This window comes from Gossypium arboreum, chromosome 9 (genome assembly GCF_025698485.1).
Source record: "Gossypium arboreum isolate Shixiya-1 chromosome 9, ASM2569848v2, whole genome shotgun sequence".
Classification (NCBI taxonomy): domain Eukaryota; kingdom Viridiplantae; phylum Streptophyta; class Magnoliopsida; order Malvales; family Malvaceae; genus Gossypium; species Gossypium arboreum.
The window spans coordinates 82,187,217-82,203,264 of NC_069078.1; the positions used below are offsets into that span (position 1 = coordinate 82,187,217).

Below are 16,048 nucleotides of genomic sequence, written 5' to 3' on the forward strand. Positions count from 1 at the left end.
ATATTTATTATTTTTATAAAGTAATAAATTAATATAAGGGTTGTTAACAAGATCAAAGTTAGAAATTTTGTTTAGGAGACCGAGATAATATTATAAAATTTGGGGCCCAAAGCCGAAAGTTTTGTATTTAAAAAATTTAAATTAAATTATTAATTTTTTGAAAGGGCTAAAATTATAATGTTTCTATTTAATCAAAGGTTAAAAATGGACTAAATTAAATCTTTTAATTTTGGAGAGGGGTTATAAAACAATTTTTTCATTGAGTCAAGGGGGACCAAGGCTACTGGCTAATCCTTTTGGTTACGCCCTTAGTTCTTAAGGGGTATGAGTTGGAGTAAGTTGATGTAGCTGCTCACTCAAACAATCTAAAGTCGCAACTGATATTGAGATGAGGAAAAAAGAGACTACATAGGGTTTTGGGAAAGGAAATGTAAGTTAGTGAAGTTTGGAGAGGTATTTAAGTAGGCACTTATAGGCCATGTGTTCTCTTTTGATTGGTGAATCGACGTAAATATTTTCTTAAGTTAATTATATGACTTTATTAGATAAAATTGTAAGATATTAGCAACAAGTGATAGTGACCTTATTGGGGTGATTGAGCTTGATGAGGAATGGTGAGTAGTAAAATAGTCCCCTCAGCGAGTCTTAGTGAAGTATATGTAATAATTACCTTCAAGACGAAGGGGTGATCATAAGTGACTTCCCCTGAGACAAACAACAACTACCCCTTTTTACCTGCGTCAAGTGATCCTCTACATCCATATATTTTTCTCTTATGCTAAAATATATTATCTCTAATGTTGCTTAAGGCAGAGAGTAATTCAGAAATTGAGGGGATCTGGATTAGTAAATTCTGCCCTACAATATCACGCTTACTGTTTGCAAATGACATTTATTTTTCAATGCTTCCATAGGCACATGTAGGCATCTTAATTTGAACAATTATTTTTCAGTATCTGGACTATCCATCAATCATAAGAAATCAGTTGTTCTTGAGGTATTCTGGGGTTGAAAAGTGTCGATAGGTTTATGGATATGTATGAAAGTATAGCTTTACGGGCCAGTTTAATGTCAAAGAGGCATGTAAGTTCATAGAACAAAGTAATGAAGGAACTGAGGAGTGCCAACAACGGAGGTTCAATTGGGAGACTGTTTGGAATATTGGGAATGAAACACGATGCCCACTGTGCTCAACTGAAGAAGATTTCTTGTGTACGAGTTGTGCAATAATCCTCTGGCAAGTACGGAAGCACAGGAATGCTGTTTGTTTTTCTAGAGAACGCCCTAACCCGCTCACAGTACATCAAGTACGTGGTTACGGCGCAAGTATATATGATGTGACAGAAGAATGCAGACAATCAAAAGATCAGATCAATGTTGAAAATGGACTTCGGGGTCGGCTATGTGGTTCCATCGGAATATTTTTCTTTTTTATGGCTAATCCAACAAACAAATCTTACGGTGAGGCCATTGTTATTGGAGATTAATTCTCATTCAAGCTGTCCAACCTTCAAGTTTTATCACTGTACTTCCATCCTCTATTAAATTTTGTCCCTTTTCTTTTGTTTCAAAGCTAAATTTTCTTTGTTGAATTTTGTTGTTTTATTTTTTTTACTGCATTTGTTCAATTTTAATTTCAAATAATTTCAAGAAAAATTTTAATGATTTTTATACTTAATTTGAATATGTGACAATAATAAGTTATATGTAGTTTTATTTTTCGTGTATTTATTTCATTAAATAAAATTTCCAAGTTAATTTATTAATTTTTAATATTTATAAATTAAATTATTGCTAGCTATTAAAATAAAAATATTTGAAAGAATTTATTATTAATTTATGTTCTCAAATTATCAAAATTAATATTGAGTTATAAAATTTAATTAAAAATTAAAGTTAGTGGTAAAATTTAATAAAATTCAAAGTTTAATTAAAAATTTAATCACATAAAAGTTGAGTAGCAAGTTTACACATATTTTTAAAATATAATAGCAAATATCAATGATAGTGGCAAATTTTAATATTCACCTATAATGTGTTGTGGTTTGGACTAGATCAGATTGATCGATCAGACCAGGAACTAGTACAAACCTTTTGAACCGATTGAATCATATTTATTAATTTTTTAATCGAATTGGTTAAACTGTTCAGATCGACTAGACTGACAAACTGATAGCCTAACCTGTTCAACCACCAGTTCAATTTAAAAAACTTTACATATGACAAATCTCCAGTTTAATCCAAAAAATTTAAGCTTCTATAAAATCTTTTAATTTAAAAAAGTTCAAAATTCTTTTGCATCTTTAACTTTTCTAAATTTTTATTGAACTTTTAATTGTTATAATTTTTTAATGTTTTAGATTTTTTTTATGATTTTGTAGCTTTTAAATTTTGATTTTTTTCTATAATTTTTGGAATTATAATTCTTAGTGATGATTTTTAGAAAAATTAAATTGAATTTACTATAATTTTTAAATTATCTTTTGTCATGACATATAAGATAAAATAATGTCACATAAATAATAAAAGGTTAATGGCCAATTTGACCCAAATTAAAGAATAAGGTCAAATTGAATTAAAGTGTAAAGCTCAAGAGTTATACTTGCTATTGTGCATTATATATAAAACACCCTTTAACAGCATAATTTTAACAGAGAATATTTTACTTTCATCTGAAATAGAGTATGCAGACTACAATGATACTTTTACCTAAAACAAGATCGACTTCTTGAAAAATAATGCATGCAATATCTTCGACTTCTTTGTATTATGATATATCCACAGCTTAATTGTTATGATAGACGGTAGACATTGACTTCAATAAGGGAAAAAGTGCCAAAATTTTTATGAGAAAACTGGTTCGAGAAACTTAAGAAGGTATGGCACTAGAATCGGCTGCTGATGGAATTTTAGAAGAAGTTTGTTGGTTGTCACTGTTGAGGAATGAGTTGAGAAGGGACAGCGAAGGAGATGACAGAGATACCTGATTCTGATGCAAGAATCAAAATGTGGACTGCCATTACAACTCTGCAATTCAACTTGGAACGAATCAGAACCTTTCTTGGTTAATACATAGAAAGAATAAAATCCAGTGTCCTCTTCGTTGTTTTCTTTTGCCAATTCAGTATTTCCTACCCTGACCATGCAAATATGATATTATTATACACTTCCTTGTCTTCTATGTATATGTACTATACAAGCAGGTAGATTTTACACTTGGTAAATCAACCTACTGCATTACCAAAACATGTCCACCCAGCTGCTATTTTGATATAGTGATCATCGAAGATCTATGACATCAAACTTCACACTCGGATTCATATACACATCTGTACAGGCATTATAGATGGAGCCCCCATCAGGAGGTGGATTGTGTGGATGAAAGCCACGTTGCTGGCACTGTCTGATGACTGACATGCCACCAGGAGTCGTCAAACGAAAAATCCCATGTTTTCTGCACTCATAATCAGAGGGATCAAAAGTAAAACACTAATTGCATAAGATATAGCAAAGATCCAAAATCATTAATCATTAGAATATGCTTCTCACCTTGAACTATCTGTTGGTGCCATTACTATCGCTACAGCTTCTGGCAACATAATCTACAAATACACAATCATTTCCGGCACATATAATGACCAATATGTCCATATCAATCTGCTTCTCTACAGGAAATGATAAGCTCACGGAGATCCTGCTAAAATATTGATCTAGGGATTTTCCAAATAAAGGAGAAAATGTAGTTTTACAGAGTCTAATCTCTCTTCCAATTTCACAAACAGAATGCTATAGAGTAAACAGACACAAATAGATTCAGAATACATAAAGAGATTCAAGAACTACAAAATGAAGAATGTTAAAAAGGGAATGATCCTGTCCACGGCCTTCTAAATAGTGGAGATATCCACTACTTGGACTTACAAATAAATATACGGTCAAGATTTGTTCAAATCATCTTCTCCTTTTAAATTAATTTCCATTTACGTTTACAACTGAATTAATATCAGTCATAAATTAAGTTCCACGTGCATTCTAAATCATGGGACGAAGTAAGGGATTCTCTGCTACCTTTTAGCAGAGAGGTCCTTACCCATTACAAAGTAAAAACACAGATACCTAAAAGGAGAAAGACTTCATTTTCACTTTATCCAACCTGTCTATACACTTCACACAGATTTCATTCATTCCCTGACAGTTTCTTGTGCCAGACACTGTCTGCACTTCAAGATATAAGCACAAAAAAGGACTATTCAAATTAAATACCAAAATGATATTAGCAGCTACCTAAATAAAGAACTGGAAAAAATAAACATAAATGAATCGATCACTAAAAGGCACTACTTTTATTATGATACCAAGAGGAACATACCTGGTATGAGTAGTGAGTATGAAGATCAATTGATGACATGAAACATGACTGAGTAGGATGCGTCTGGGGATTGAAATATATGGTCAAGATGGTCAGCATAAGGACTATAAAACACCGGTCCCCTCAAACATTAAAAATATATTGTTGAAAAATACCCTATTAGACATGCAAATGTCAAGTAAAAGAGTGGAAGAAATCTGACAGATACTTGGTTATATATTACTTGGTATTAATGTCCTCTATTCCTATTTTATGACATAAGATCTTGATAAACAGACTTGGAAACAAAGATTTCATTCATTTACTCCCCTTCCCTTCTATAATGGCAAACATAGAAAGGATACTGGTTCTGTTCATACACATTACAGATTAAGGAGACATATTAAGCTATGTAAGCACCTCTAATTTATAGTACTATAAAGCTCCTTAATTAGTTTTGGTATCACCAATCAAGTGGGACCAACCTTACAAAGAAAAAACATAAATAGTGAGGTCAAAGAGCCCATATTTTTAACCCACTTCTCCCTACTCCATCCTAAAAATGCTTATTTATGGAGATGGTTCCTCCTTATCAAGTGTTCATTTATGGTTTCATGGACACATGAAAAATGTCTTTGTAAAAGTATATTTTTCTAAAATAATGTATGAACTCTATGCCAACTTTATCAAATAAAAATATCTTCAGGGAGTAGAGAATAGAAAAATAAAACAAGGTTCTATCAAGCTTTCTCAAAACTAGGTTATCAAGTTCACAGATGGACCAAGGTAAACTATATTCTAACTGAACTTGTTTATTAAATGACTTCGAAATTGTGCTCAACTTACCACTAAGGAAGGTAAACTCAATTTATAACTTATCAGAAGATCAATTATAAGGTGAAGCGAGTAGACTATGAAACACTTACATGAATCCAGCCCAGGGGGAAGAGAGATTTCTTATCCTGCACTTCAAATATTTCCTCCTCATTTGTTGTCTGGCACTAATAAAAAAAAAAAGGTAAAATCAAAGGAATCACATAACATGCTAAAGAAGAGTAAAAAAAGAAAAGAGAATTTTGATCGATGGAAGAGAAGTGAAGTTGAATATGATAAATCCACAATGAGACAGCCATACCGAGTTAGATGTTGATTCCTGCTTCGGGATAATAAGAGCTGTAACATAGAACTTTCTATTTTTCTGCAGAACAGTATCACATTAAAACTTACGTATTGTATTGTGTCAAAGGCAAAACAAAGCTCTTAAGGCATCGGCACTTACAAGGGAACCTGCAAGAACACCACAAGTTTCTAAATTCCTATCAGTATTTGATTTAGCCAGCTTCATGAAGCTTTCCATCATTGTGGTTGCCTGCAACAGCCAATGTCAAATCAAAACATTAGGGGTTATTGAGGATAATAACCAGCAAAATATCTCTCATTAGAAAAACCAAATTATGCCATTGTCATTCCAAGAAGATTGATTGTTAATGAAGACAACATAGAATAAACATCAACAGCAAATGTCATTAACTTACAATGTGCAACTCTAGAGGAGATTCAGAATGAACAAGACCATCTGCAGAGGGATTCTCTATTATACTGGAGGCCTGGGTAGCATGAACCAAATCTTGTACTTCTGCAAGTACAGGAGGAGGTGATGGCTGTCTGGTAATATTATTATGAACAGGAGCAGTTTCTGATTCTTCAAAAGAAATCATCGGACAAGGTTCATCCACGTGACTTTTCTCACTATTCACATAATTATCAACACTGAGAATTGATTCGATGCTAGATGCTTCAGGCTCGGAGTTGCTATGATCATTCTTCCCTGGAAGTTCATTTTCTATAGGCCGCTGTAAACTGGTTACACATGAATACTATCAGATGATAAAGTACTCAAACCATAAACTTCAAAACTATCAAAATAAATAAAAAGGACATCAGCATAAGTAACTTTCAAAATTCACTTCAAAGGAAATATACTTCAATAAAATAATCCTTTATGCCTACAGAAACTATCATATTATCGCCTAACAGTGATGTAATTTTAGATCAACAAGTAGGAATTATTCCCAAAACGCAAAACCCATAAAGAGCTTACCTTGGGAATTCAACTGGAGTCAGATCAACATCGCTTGGATATTTGACCTGCAAAAAGAAATGAAGTGTAAGAACAGCCTCTTAGTGAGGACCGGACAATTAGATAAATATCATCATACCCCTTTATCACTCCTAGGTGGCTGCCACTGCCCATAAAGCCCATTTGGACCCAAAATAGAATGTTTGGAGAGGGTTTCCTCCTTTGGACGCAACAGGTTTAATGACCTAAGAAGCAACAAAATAATTAGGGGTCATCAAACACACTTTTCAAATGTAACATGCACCAAAATCTGGATGTTGAACTCCAGATTCAATTCCTATAACATAAAATGCCGAAGCTAGTAAAACTGCAACAGTACAGAAAAACCAAAGTATCTTTGTAACTTAAATATCAACTAAAATAAAGGAACAAAATGCCAAAGTAAAACCAAAGTTTAAGAGGTGAGAAATTGGGTTGGTGGACATTGGTATCTTCCATGTTCAACAAAGCTTCAGTTGAAATACCGAAAAATTCAAACCAAACTGCATTTCATGGCAGAGTAAGTGGTCCTTATCACTAATACGAAATGCAAAATGAGCATACCAACATGAGCTTCATTTTGTAATGCATATTTAGCATCAGATACAAATTCAAAACAAAATCAAAGCAATCTTCTAATGAGCTTAAGAGATTCCCTGATAATTTTTTTCCAACCCAGTCCACTTTCTCCATGAAAAAGAAACAAAAAAATTCATTTTATACAGGAATTAGCATTTTACAGTGCCCTAAAGCTCGTTTCTCATATTTAATTTTCTTTTAAATTTAATAGTAACCAGTTCAACAGTTAAAAAGAATAGAAACTTTATGCAGTTTGATGCTGCTTCAATAACTATGAAAATGTTTTCTCCATCTGGGAAAGATTTAGGATGAAATATACAAGTTTACCTAAATTTACTACTATTTGTCTGTACTTTAAAGATTATGAAGGGTGATTTGACAGTAAGACCAAAGATTTAGGATACTTTTTGTATATTGTAGAATCCAGATTTTAAACATAAAAAAGCAGGCGAGAAGAGGGACAGGATAGAAAAAGGCCAATTGTAGCAAGTTATTGAGGAAAAGAAAGCAAAACTTCACTTCAAGACTTAAAGTTCTGAACTCTATGCAACATTAGTGGGAAATCACTAAAATAAAGAAAACAATTTACATTCTCCGAAACTGCACTTCCATTGGGTTGGAATATGAAAGTTGCTGAGTTCTTGAACCATAATAACCAAGTTCTCGTGCTGCTGGTCTGACTGCCTGCAGGTAAAAACAGAATTTATTTTGATCATCAAGGCTGGATTTACAAGAGTAAAAGAATAAATCAGAAACTTTGTAGCTATAATCGTGAAAGAAGACTAACTCAGCCTATACTACAGGATGATAAAAAAGCAGTCAAAAGGAAATTGAAGTAGCAGTTCATGAGCAGAATTTAGAAGCACTAACAGTACCTTTGTCACACCGTAGTATGTCAAATTTTGGTTTTTCACAGCAGACTGCTCTAATGAAGTACTTTGATAAGTATATATTCTGTTTAATTCATTGATCTTTTGTTGCACCTGTGGCTTCAAATCCTCAAGCTCAGTCAAGGCATTTATTAGCCTCTACAACAAGAATTTGAAATCAAATTTCATATCAAACACTTAGAATAGTAACCAGACGGAGGGAGGGAGACAGTTTTTACCTTTTTCAAGTAAACCTTTTGATATTTTAGAGACGTTCCATAATCCCGATGGCAAGGTATTGTTTCAGAAACCAAACTGAAGGAAGAAACAGAGTGAGATAGCAAAAAATGTAGCTTTATATGCATTTCAAAGGAATATTATGATTTTTTTTTTTTTTAAAATGAAGGGCATTTTTCTGACCTTGAAAACCTTAGAAGCATGATATATAGATCTATAATATTCTTCTCAGCTCGAAATATATCAGCCTAGAGAGCAGTGAGTACATCAGAAAAAGCCAGATCATTCAAAACAAGATGTTAATTATTCGAAAAATTAACACTGCCTGTATTAAAACATGAGCAGCCAAACATTTGACATAATCTAAGCGACAATCCAGGGAAGCCATAGGTATTAGAAAAACATTATACCCAAAATAATGAACTATAAGAAGCCATCAACATTCCAAATACAATAATAATCCTCTGCAGGTGCAAAATAATTCATTTCTGAAGTCACAATAACGTTAACAATTTTGCCACAAATAAAAACCTTGGCTGCTCTTTGTACACTAATTTCACTTCGAAGACTTCCTTATCTGTTACTTTTACAGTTCATTGCCTATATCTCATACTAACTATAACCTACAAAAAAGGGTCAATACAGAGATTATCCATAGCTTTGACTAATAATGACGACAAAACTCATCAGGAAATATCTATTTCTCACTGATTCATCAAAATATACAACAGAAAGAGAAGAGAATACATATCTGAATGCAGAGTTAATAGAACTACACCAGATTAATTGAGTACCTTGAGATCAATAGTACACCACGAACGTGAAGCTATAAAAATGTAGTTGAAATAGAATGTCAACCGTCTATGCTACCCGGACTCAAGGTTGAGTTGCATACAGGCATGTGTTTAATACAGGAATGTTTATTATTTTTAAGTTTTTCCATGTATTTTGAGAATTGTGTACTCCAAACATATATCAGACACAAGAATGGTATATGAGTACTTTAGAGAAAATGAAGAATCCAGTTAATATAAGTTACCATTATCTTTTATCAATGACAGCATTAGAGTACTTCCAAGTTTTCCATCCCAATGAAAATTACATCATATCTCACCTTTTTCCAATTTAATCCTTCATGTGGTTACACTTTCCCGCGCTATCTAAGCCCTGACACCGTAACTATACTATCGCTAACTATGTTCTCAGATTCAGATCAGCACTTTCTTTTTCTGCTTTTAAAAGACCTTTCACCGCGGGACCTAGTACTTTTTCAAATCACTAATGATCATACTTCCGCGTTATTTGTTCTAATATTTAGCAACTGTTAGGAAACAAAAGCAGAGAGCAAAATGTAAGTGAAAAATGCAACCTCCAAACGAGACTTAAGTCACCTTAATCAACTAAAAATACCAAAATTATGGAACACAAACAGCACAATACATTTATATATTACAACTAATTCTACGTGAAAATAAATAAATATAATAAGAAAATATACCTGTTTGAGAATATTATCGGCGATCCGGTAATAATAGCGGAGAGGGATCCGATTATCAACATCAAGTTTTTGCGCACTTGCAGCTATGTTTATTCTCTCCGTCGAAGATCTCATCCCTTCTTCCCCTTCAATATGTCCTTCCGTTACTTTTTCTTAACTGGTTAGTAAAATAAGGTTAGTCAGAAGGGCCGATTCCGATCAGTTAACCATAAGGTATGAGAAATGAAGTCATCGGCGGATTGGGCGAGAAGCAAGGGACAGGGTACCAAAGAGAAAAGTCATTCTACAATCTGGTAGGGGCAAGTATGGAAATGCATAAATTCTTGTTTCGACATGTTTACTCCATTTTTTTGTAATTGTTTGGCTGCAGGGTTTCGGTATCCCTGTCCCAAGGATTAGCACGATTTTAACATGTGATTTTTTGGTTGTAGTAGATAACGGTTTGTGCGGGAATGTGGACAGTGGGAAGGGCAACTGCCTGCCCTGCCCCCTCAACTTTTTTGGGTTTATCGGTCTCTCCCAATTTTGAAATTGGGCAAATTTAACTTTGGCCCCTTAATTTTTTTAGTTTAAACTCTTCTTGGATCCCTGCTAATATCAAAATTAGATAATTAAGCACTATTTTTTAATTTTTTTTTTGTTTAAATACTTTTTAGATCTCTATTAATTTTTAAATTAAGCCATATTTCTTAATTGAACTTCATGATTTCACTTATATTGACTTTCGTGACAAGAAATAACGACCTTATCTATTATAATAAGTTGACTATGTATTTTCCTAAGAATATTTTAACAATAAATGTTATTGTATTTTCTTAAAATATTTTATCTCGGTTTCGTCCTTGGTTTTGTGGGTATCTTATTATTAAATATTAATATTGTTTTTCCTAGTTTAATACAAAGAAAGACACCATCGACTTAGTTAAAAATATGCATAAAAATTTAAAAGTATTTAAATAGGCTAATGAAGATTTGATTGTTTGTCCGTAAAAGAAAATTGATTGTTTGTCACTTTCAGCATCCAAGTTTAAATCAATCCAATAATTGTAAAAGATTAATTTTTATGGCAACTACTGGATTGGAGTGCCCAAGTTTTCCTGCAACTTTTTAGTCGTGGTATATTTATCATAATATATATAATATACATATAAAGTAACAATTTGAGTTGTTAGTAAGTCGGATCAGATTGAGTTTACGTTAGATTTAAGTATGATATTAATATATTTTACATTTGTTTAGTTTGGTCCGGTTCAAAATATAGACTTAAAATTTTGTTTAAATTTACCTATATTTATACATAGCTAACCAAAGCTCATTTTAGACTCACTCATATTATTATTTTTAAATATATATTTCTATTATTTTTAATTTAATATTTAATGATTTTATATAATTTTTATTTATTAAAAGTTTATATTTAGTTGTCTTATTACATTATAGTAGTATTATATATTATTATAGATTTAATTTTTTGTGTTATAAATTACATAATATATAAAAAAATAACATAATATAAAACATTATAAACTTAAACGCAGGTCAGGCTAGGCTAGTTTTGGCCTTGGGTGTTTAAGTCTAAGTCTGACCAATATTTTAAACAAGTCTAATTTTTTTACCTAAACCTATTTTTTGAACTTAATACTTTTGTTCAAACTCTCTCAAATTTTGAGCAAGCTTTGAGGCTTGGTCTAGTAGTCAGGCTCATGAAGAGATGTGGACACGATGCTAAACTTAGTCCTCAACATTTACATCTTTTGTTAAGTTAACATTTATTCTTTTTTTTAATTAAATTTAGCCATCAATCTATTAAAAAGTGTCAATTCACCTTTTTTAATAGAAATGTTACTAAAACATTAAAATTTTAACAATGTGCATAGCAGCTCACGTGGCAATTCAAGTGTACTTGGTGCTAACATGGCCTTATTTGTCTTATATGGCACATCAATAAATAATTTTAAAAATATAAAAGTATTCAAAAATAAAAAAATTCAAAAATTATAAAAAGTCCATAAAATTCATAAAAAAATAGCATGAAATACATGTGACTTACCATAGAAGCTGTCATGTTTAAAAATTTATATTTTAGTTAATATTTCATTAAAAACATCCGTTAAATTTTTATAAAAGTTAAAGGTCAAATTTAACTAAAAAACCAAATTGACAAAAAAATGTAAATATTAAAGACTAAATTTAGTATTATGTCAAATATAAATTTTGAAAAAATATTATTTTCACACAAACAAGTAGATTTACTTTTGAAATATTAAAATAAATTCTTACTCTAAAACATTCACCCAAACACAACATTAAAGTATATATACCATAGTAAAATATTTGCTAAAGTTAAAGGACCATCAATGTCATTATCTCAAAGAAAAGTGGTTGAAAAATCTCTGACATGACACATAAATGTGGTTAAAATAAGTTTCAAGTCATTGTTGTTTTGAACATTTAGAATTTAATCTTTTGCTTTTTTTTCTTCTAAAATTTAGTTTATTTTTATTTAAAATTTAAATTGTTAAACTCTTCTTTTAAAATTACTAGTATAGCATTTTGAAATGAAAAATAAAACCTACTTAATAGTGACATAAAAAATGGCTGTAATAAAGCTAAGTTTAATAAAAAAATTTAATTGGGCAAACAAAACTAAATTTAAAAAATGAAAAAGAAAATACATAGACTAAACAAATTTTAGTCTATAAAAATATTCGAAACACCAAATTGGGCAGCACCCAAATACAAAGGAATGAAGTCAAAGTCAACCAATGTTTTGATGAGGTAGAGAAATTGGTGACGATTAGCTCTGTACGTAGTGGAAATATTACGCATCTCTTTCTCATCGTCCATTTGTCTTGTTTCTTACCTAATCCTATTGATTGAATTTTAATTTAATTAATATTGATAATGTTATTAGTGTAAAAAGATGTAAATTGAAATATATTGAAATATATTTATACTATGTAATCTATCCAATCAATTAAAATATCTCACATGATATTAGATTTATTAAAATTAAAATATTTAAATTTATATACAAATGCACCACATAGCATCCCAGACTACACGGTTACGAATACAACGTGGGGGTAGTCTTTCTTCTGCCCAAATAAAATACCTTCAGCATAGAGGAAACATTGTTTAGCAAGTTTGCAGTCATATTGCGCTGCCTTTTAACATGAAGGAAAATTACTGGTCTGAAAATGTTGAACAGTTTCTCTTCCTCTTTACTTCAAAAAAAAATGGTTTTTGTTCCTCTAATTAAAACAGGTCCGGTGGTAGAGAATTCCCCTCTACATTGCTTCAAACCAGAGATCACTCAATGATGACCTTTTGGCGCTCAAGTTGCGAGGCTATTTGGCATTTTCTCAGCCACACCGTTTAAAAGTGCCGCAGGCAACAACAAACCTGTCAATTCGTTGACTCTGATTGTAAAGCCACCCCCCTCCCAGGTTGTTTGAAAGGCTAGAGCATGCATAAAAGTCAACCCTCATTAAATAGCCGGGAAGTGCTTGCTAAATGGATTGCCGTAGAAGTTGCTTGCAATCCACCTGAAAATGGGTCAGGTGATCCAAAAAGTGTAAAGATTTGAAAAAAATATAAACTCAAAAAAGTAAGTTCAGATAAAAAAAATATAGTCTATTTGTTAAATAGACGAAACCTTGGGCCGTTCTAATTTTTTTCTTACTGTTGTTGTTGTTATTTTAATGTTGTTATTTTGTTTTACTATTATTTCATTATTTAAATATAAAAATTTTAAATGTATTTTTAATTTGTTAGAAAATATTTATTTTAATGTTTTTAGTGTATTTAAAGTATTATATTCTTTAAATTTTTTATATAAAATAATAATCTAAAAGAATAACATTTATTTTGAGGATTTTTTATCTTTTTATACAATTTAGAAAAACATACACATGATGTTATTTAAATATTTAAATTTTCATATATTTGTTCCATACATTTTTTATCTGTGCCATAATTTAGTAAATATTTATGATGTTATTTAAATTTCGATTGAGTTGGTGCTACAAATCAACTAAACGTCAATTTAATTAGAAAAATTACAAAAATATATTTTTGTAATTAAAATAAATTTATAGTAATTTAATTTTTTATTTTAACAAAAATTAATAAAAATAAAATATGATAAAATTTAAAATCAAACCTACTAAATTGATAAAACCTTAAATATATCGCCGAGTCAATTTTGTATTTTTATTTTTATATTATTTTAATGTGCAGATTGTATGTCATTTTTCAAATACATTTTTATATTCCAATATATATTTTTCAATAAGGGAAGTTTTTCTTTGGATACAACGTGGCGTATAGAATTAATGTGAAATATCTCTCTTTGAAAAATATTTCGTCAACCTAATTAAGTCTCAAATTTTATGACAGTGTTCGGGGACATCCAATAAAGGTTATGACAGTGATGAGTGATGACATTTTCCACGAGTTAAAAAAAAAAAAAAAAACATATTCAACTCTTTTATTTTTATTTTATTATTAATTTAAGCAACAGTCCTCGAACAGTCCAACTGCATCCTAAATAAAATCTTAATGAAAAAGGGAAAATAAAAATTGGATTTTAAAATGGAGTGGAAGGTTAAAACTTCAATCAAAATGACCGTTACTTTTTAATGTTAATCAAGTAATTTTAATATTATATAAATATTAGATATAATAAATATTGTCTGTTCCATATTAGTTTAATAGGTCTCGTTGATGTTATAATAATCAATATAATATAAGTTTAAGTACATTTAAATGTATATATTTTAATTTAAAATTTTAGAAGATTTTATGTTAAACTGTGAAGAAAATTATAACAACAATTACACAATCACATATATAAAAAAATGATAGAATGAAATAACCTTCTTTTTAAAAAAAATTAGTATGAAACAACCATCATTGATAATAATTAAATTTAATCAAATATATTTAAAATGTTAAAGTAAATTTTAATTAAAATATAAATAATTTTAAAACTTTAAAATTCAACCGACGTAACAAGCGAGATACTTAAATAACAGTCACTCTCATAATATTTTTGTAAATATAAATTAAATTCAATGATAAATTAAATTAAAGACAAGGATAAAATTTTAAAAAAGTTTTTAAGTATGATATAAATAAAGAAAAAGTTAATCGTAAAATTTTAAAATAAAGATATTAACAATCAGTTTTTCCAAAATGAAAAACATCTAAGCATTTGACGTGAAAGGTCTTACTTTTATTTATTTATTGTATTTTATATTTAATATATATTGAATACTTTTCTTTGACTCGTGTTATTTAATTAAAAGATTACCACACATTTTAAATTTCATACATCTAATTATGAAAAAGTAAAAGTTGGATTTGCTTATGGCGTAGTTATACTTCTTCATTTCTTCTTAAACGGAAGTCGTATGTTGAAAAATCTCCTTTTCTGGTCGCTATATCTTTTAATTTTAAAGTTCTGATACTTTAAAAGGGTGGTTTTGAAATTTTGAGGTAAAAATATTGTGGAGATTTTTGTATTAGGTATTAAATTAAATTTTTGTTTCATTTATTTAGAAAATAGATAAATTAGTTATTACATGTTAGATCAAAGAGTAAATTAGTCATTTTGTAAATAAAAAAAATTCCATTTTTACAATTAATAATTGGTCCATGTATGTCAACATGAGGTATACATGGTACGCTATATGTCGTTGTTTGGTTATTTTGTCAGCCATGCCAATTTTGAACCGTAGAAATGAATGAATTTTTAAATAATAAGGTCCATTTTGCTATTTGATTTAATGTACAAAAACTAATTTAATTTTACCTATCTCTTAAGTTGATGGGGCAAAATGCAATCTGACACTTAGTATAGGGGTCTCTATAGTATTTTTATCAATTTTTTTCATTATTTGAATTGAGATTAATGCATAATGTTGCAAGGAATTCAATCAAATTATATGTGCATGAAAATTACGTATTTAAAATATAAGCGTGCAAAAGAATTTATAGATATTAGTGACATAGATTCAAATTTCAACGTTTGTATTTTTTTAATAAGAGAAAGATAAAATAACATCATAATAATATAACTTATTTAGAACATGTAAAGTTATTTTGTAGTTTTCTTAATTGAGTCGGTATCAAATTAACTCACCACATCAATTGAATCAAGACTTAAAATAATACTAAACATAAATATAAGAAAACATAAGTTGAAGAAAATACAAAGATAAAATTTTAATTTAAGTGATAAAAAGAAATTATAAATGGTGATAAAATAAATTCAAATCCCAATATTTATAATTTTAAAAAATAAAAGCTCATAATAAATTTATGCCTGAGTTGTGGTTAGAGAGTTTGAGATGACATTTTCATTCAAAACTCGTCGCATCCTTATTAAGGCT

At 30.0% G+C, this 16,048-nt stretch overlaps 1 protein-coding gene across 2 annotated transcripts; it reads right to left on the reverse strand.

Annotated features, from left to right (window-relative positions):
- Positions 1-2,987: 2,987 nt before the first annotated feature.
- On the reverse strand, positions 2,988-10,055 carry LOC108449981 (AMSH-like ubiquitin thioesterase 1). 2 transcript variants are annotated; one of them, XM_017747386.2, is made up of 14 exons: positions 9,651-10,055; positions 8,336-8,400; positions 8,155-8,230; positions 7,922-8,074; positions 7,636-7,730; positions 6,568-6,673; positions 6,450-6,496; positions 5,884-6,208; positions 5,628-5,717; positions 5,484-5,546; positions 5,275-5,349; positions 4,370-4,432; positions 3,550-3,602; positions 2,988-3,454 (listed from the first exon to the last, which is right to left on the reverse strand). In XM_017747386.2, exons 1-14 carry the CDS (start codon positions 9,762-9,764, stop codon positions 3,280-3,282), a joined length of 1,500 nt encoding a protein of 499 aa, XP_017602875.1. In that variant the 5' UTR covers positions 9,765-10,055; the 3' UTR covers positions 2,988-3,279. The 2 variants fall into 2 exon arrangements, with proteins under 2 accessions (XP_017602875.1, XP_017602876.1); XM_017747387.2 differs by lacking the exons at positions 2,988-3,454; positions 3,550-3,602 and adding an exon at positions 3,942-4,215.
- Between the last annotated feature and the right edge of the window lie 5,993 nt (positions 10,056-16,048).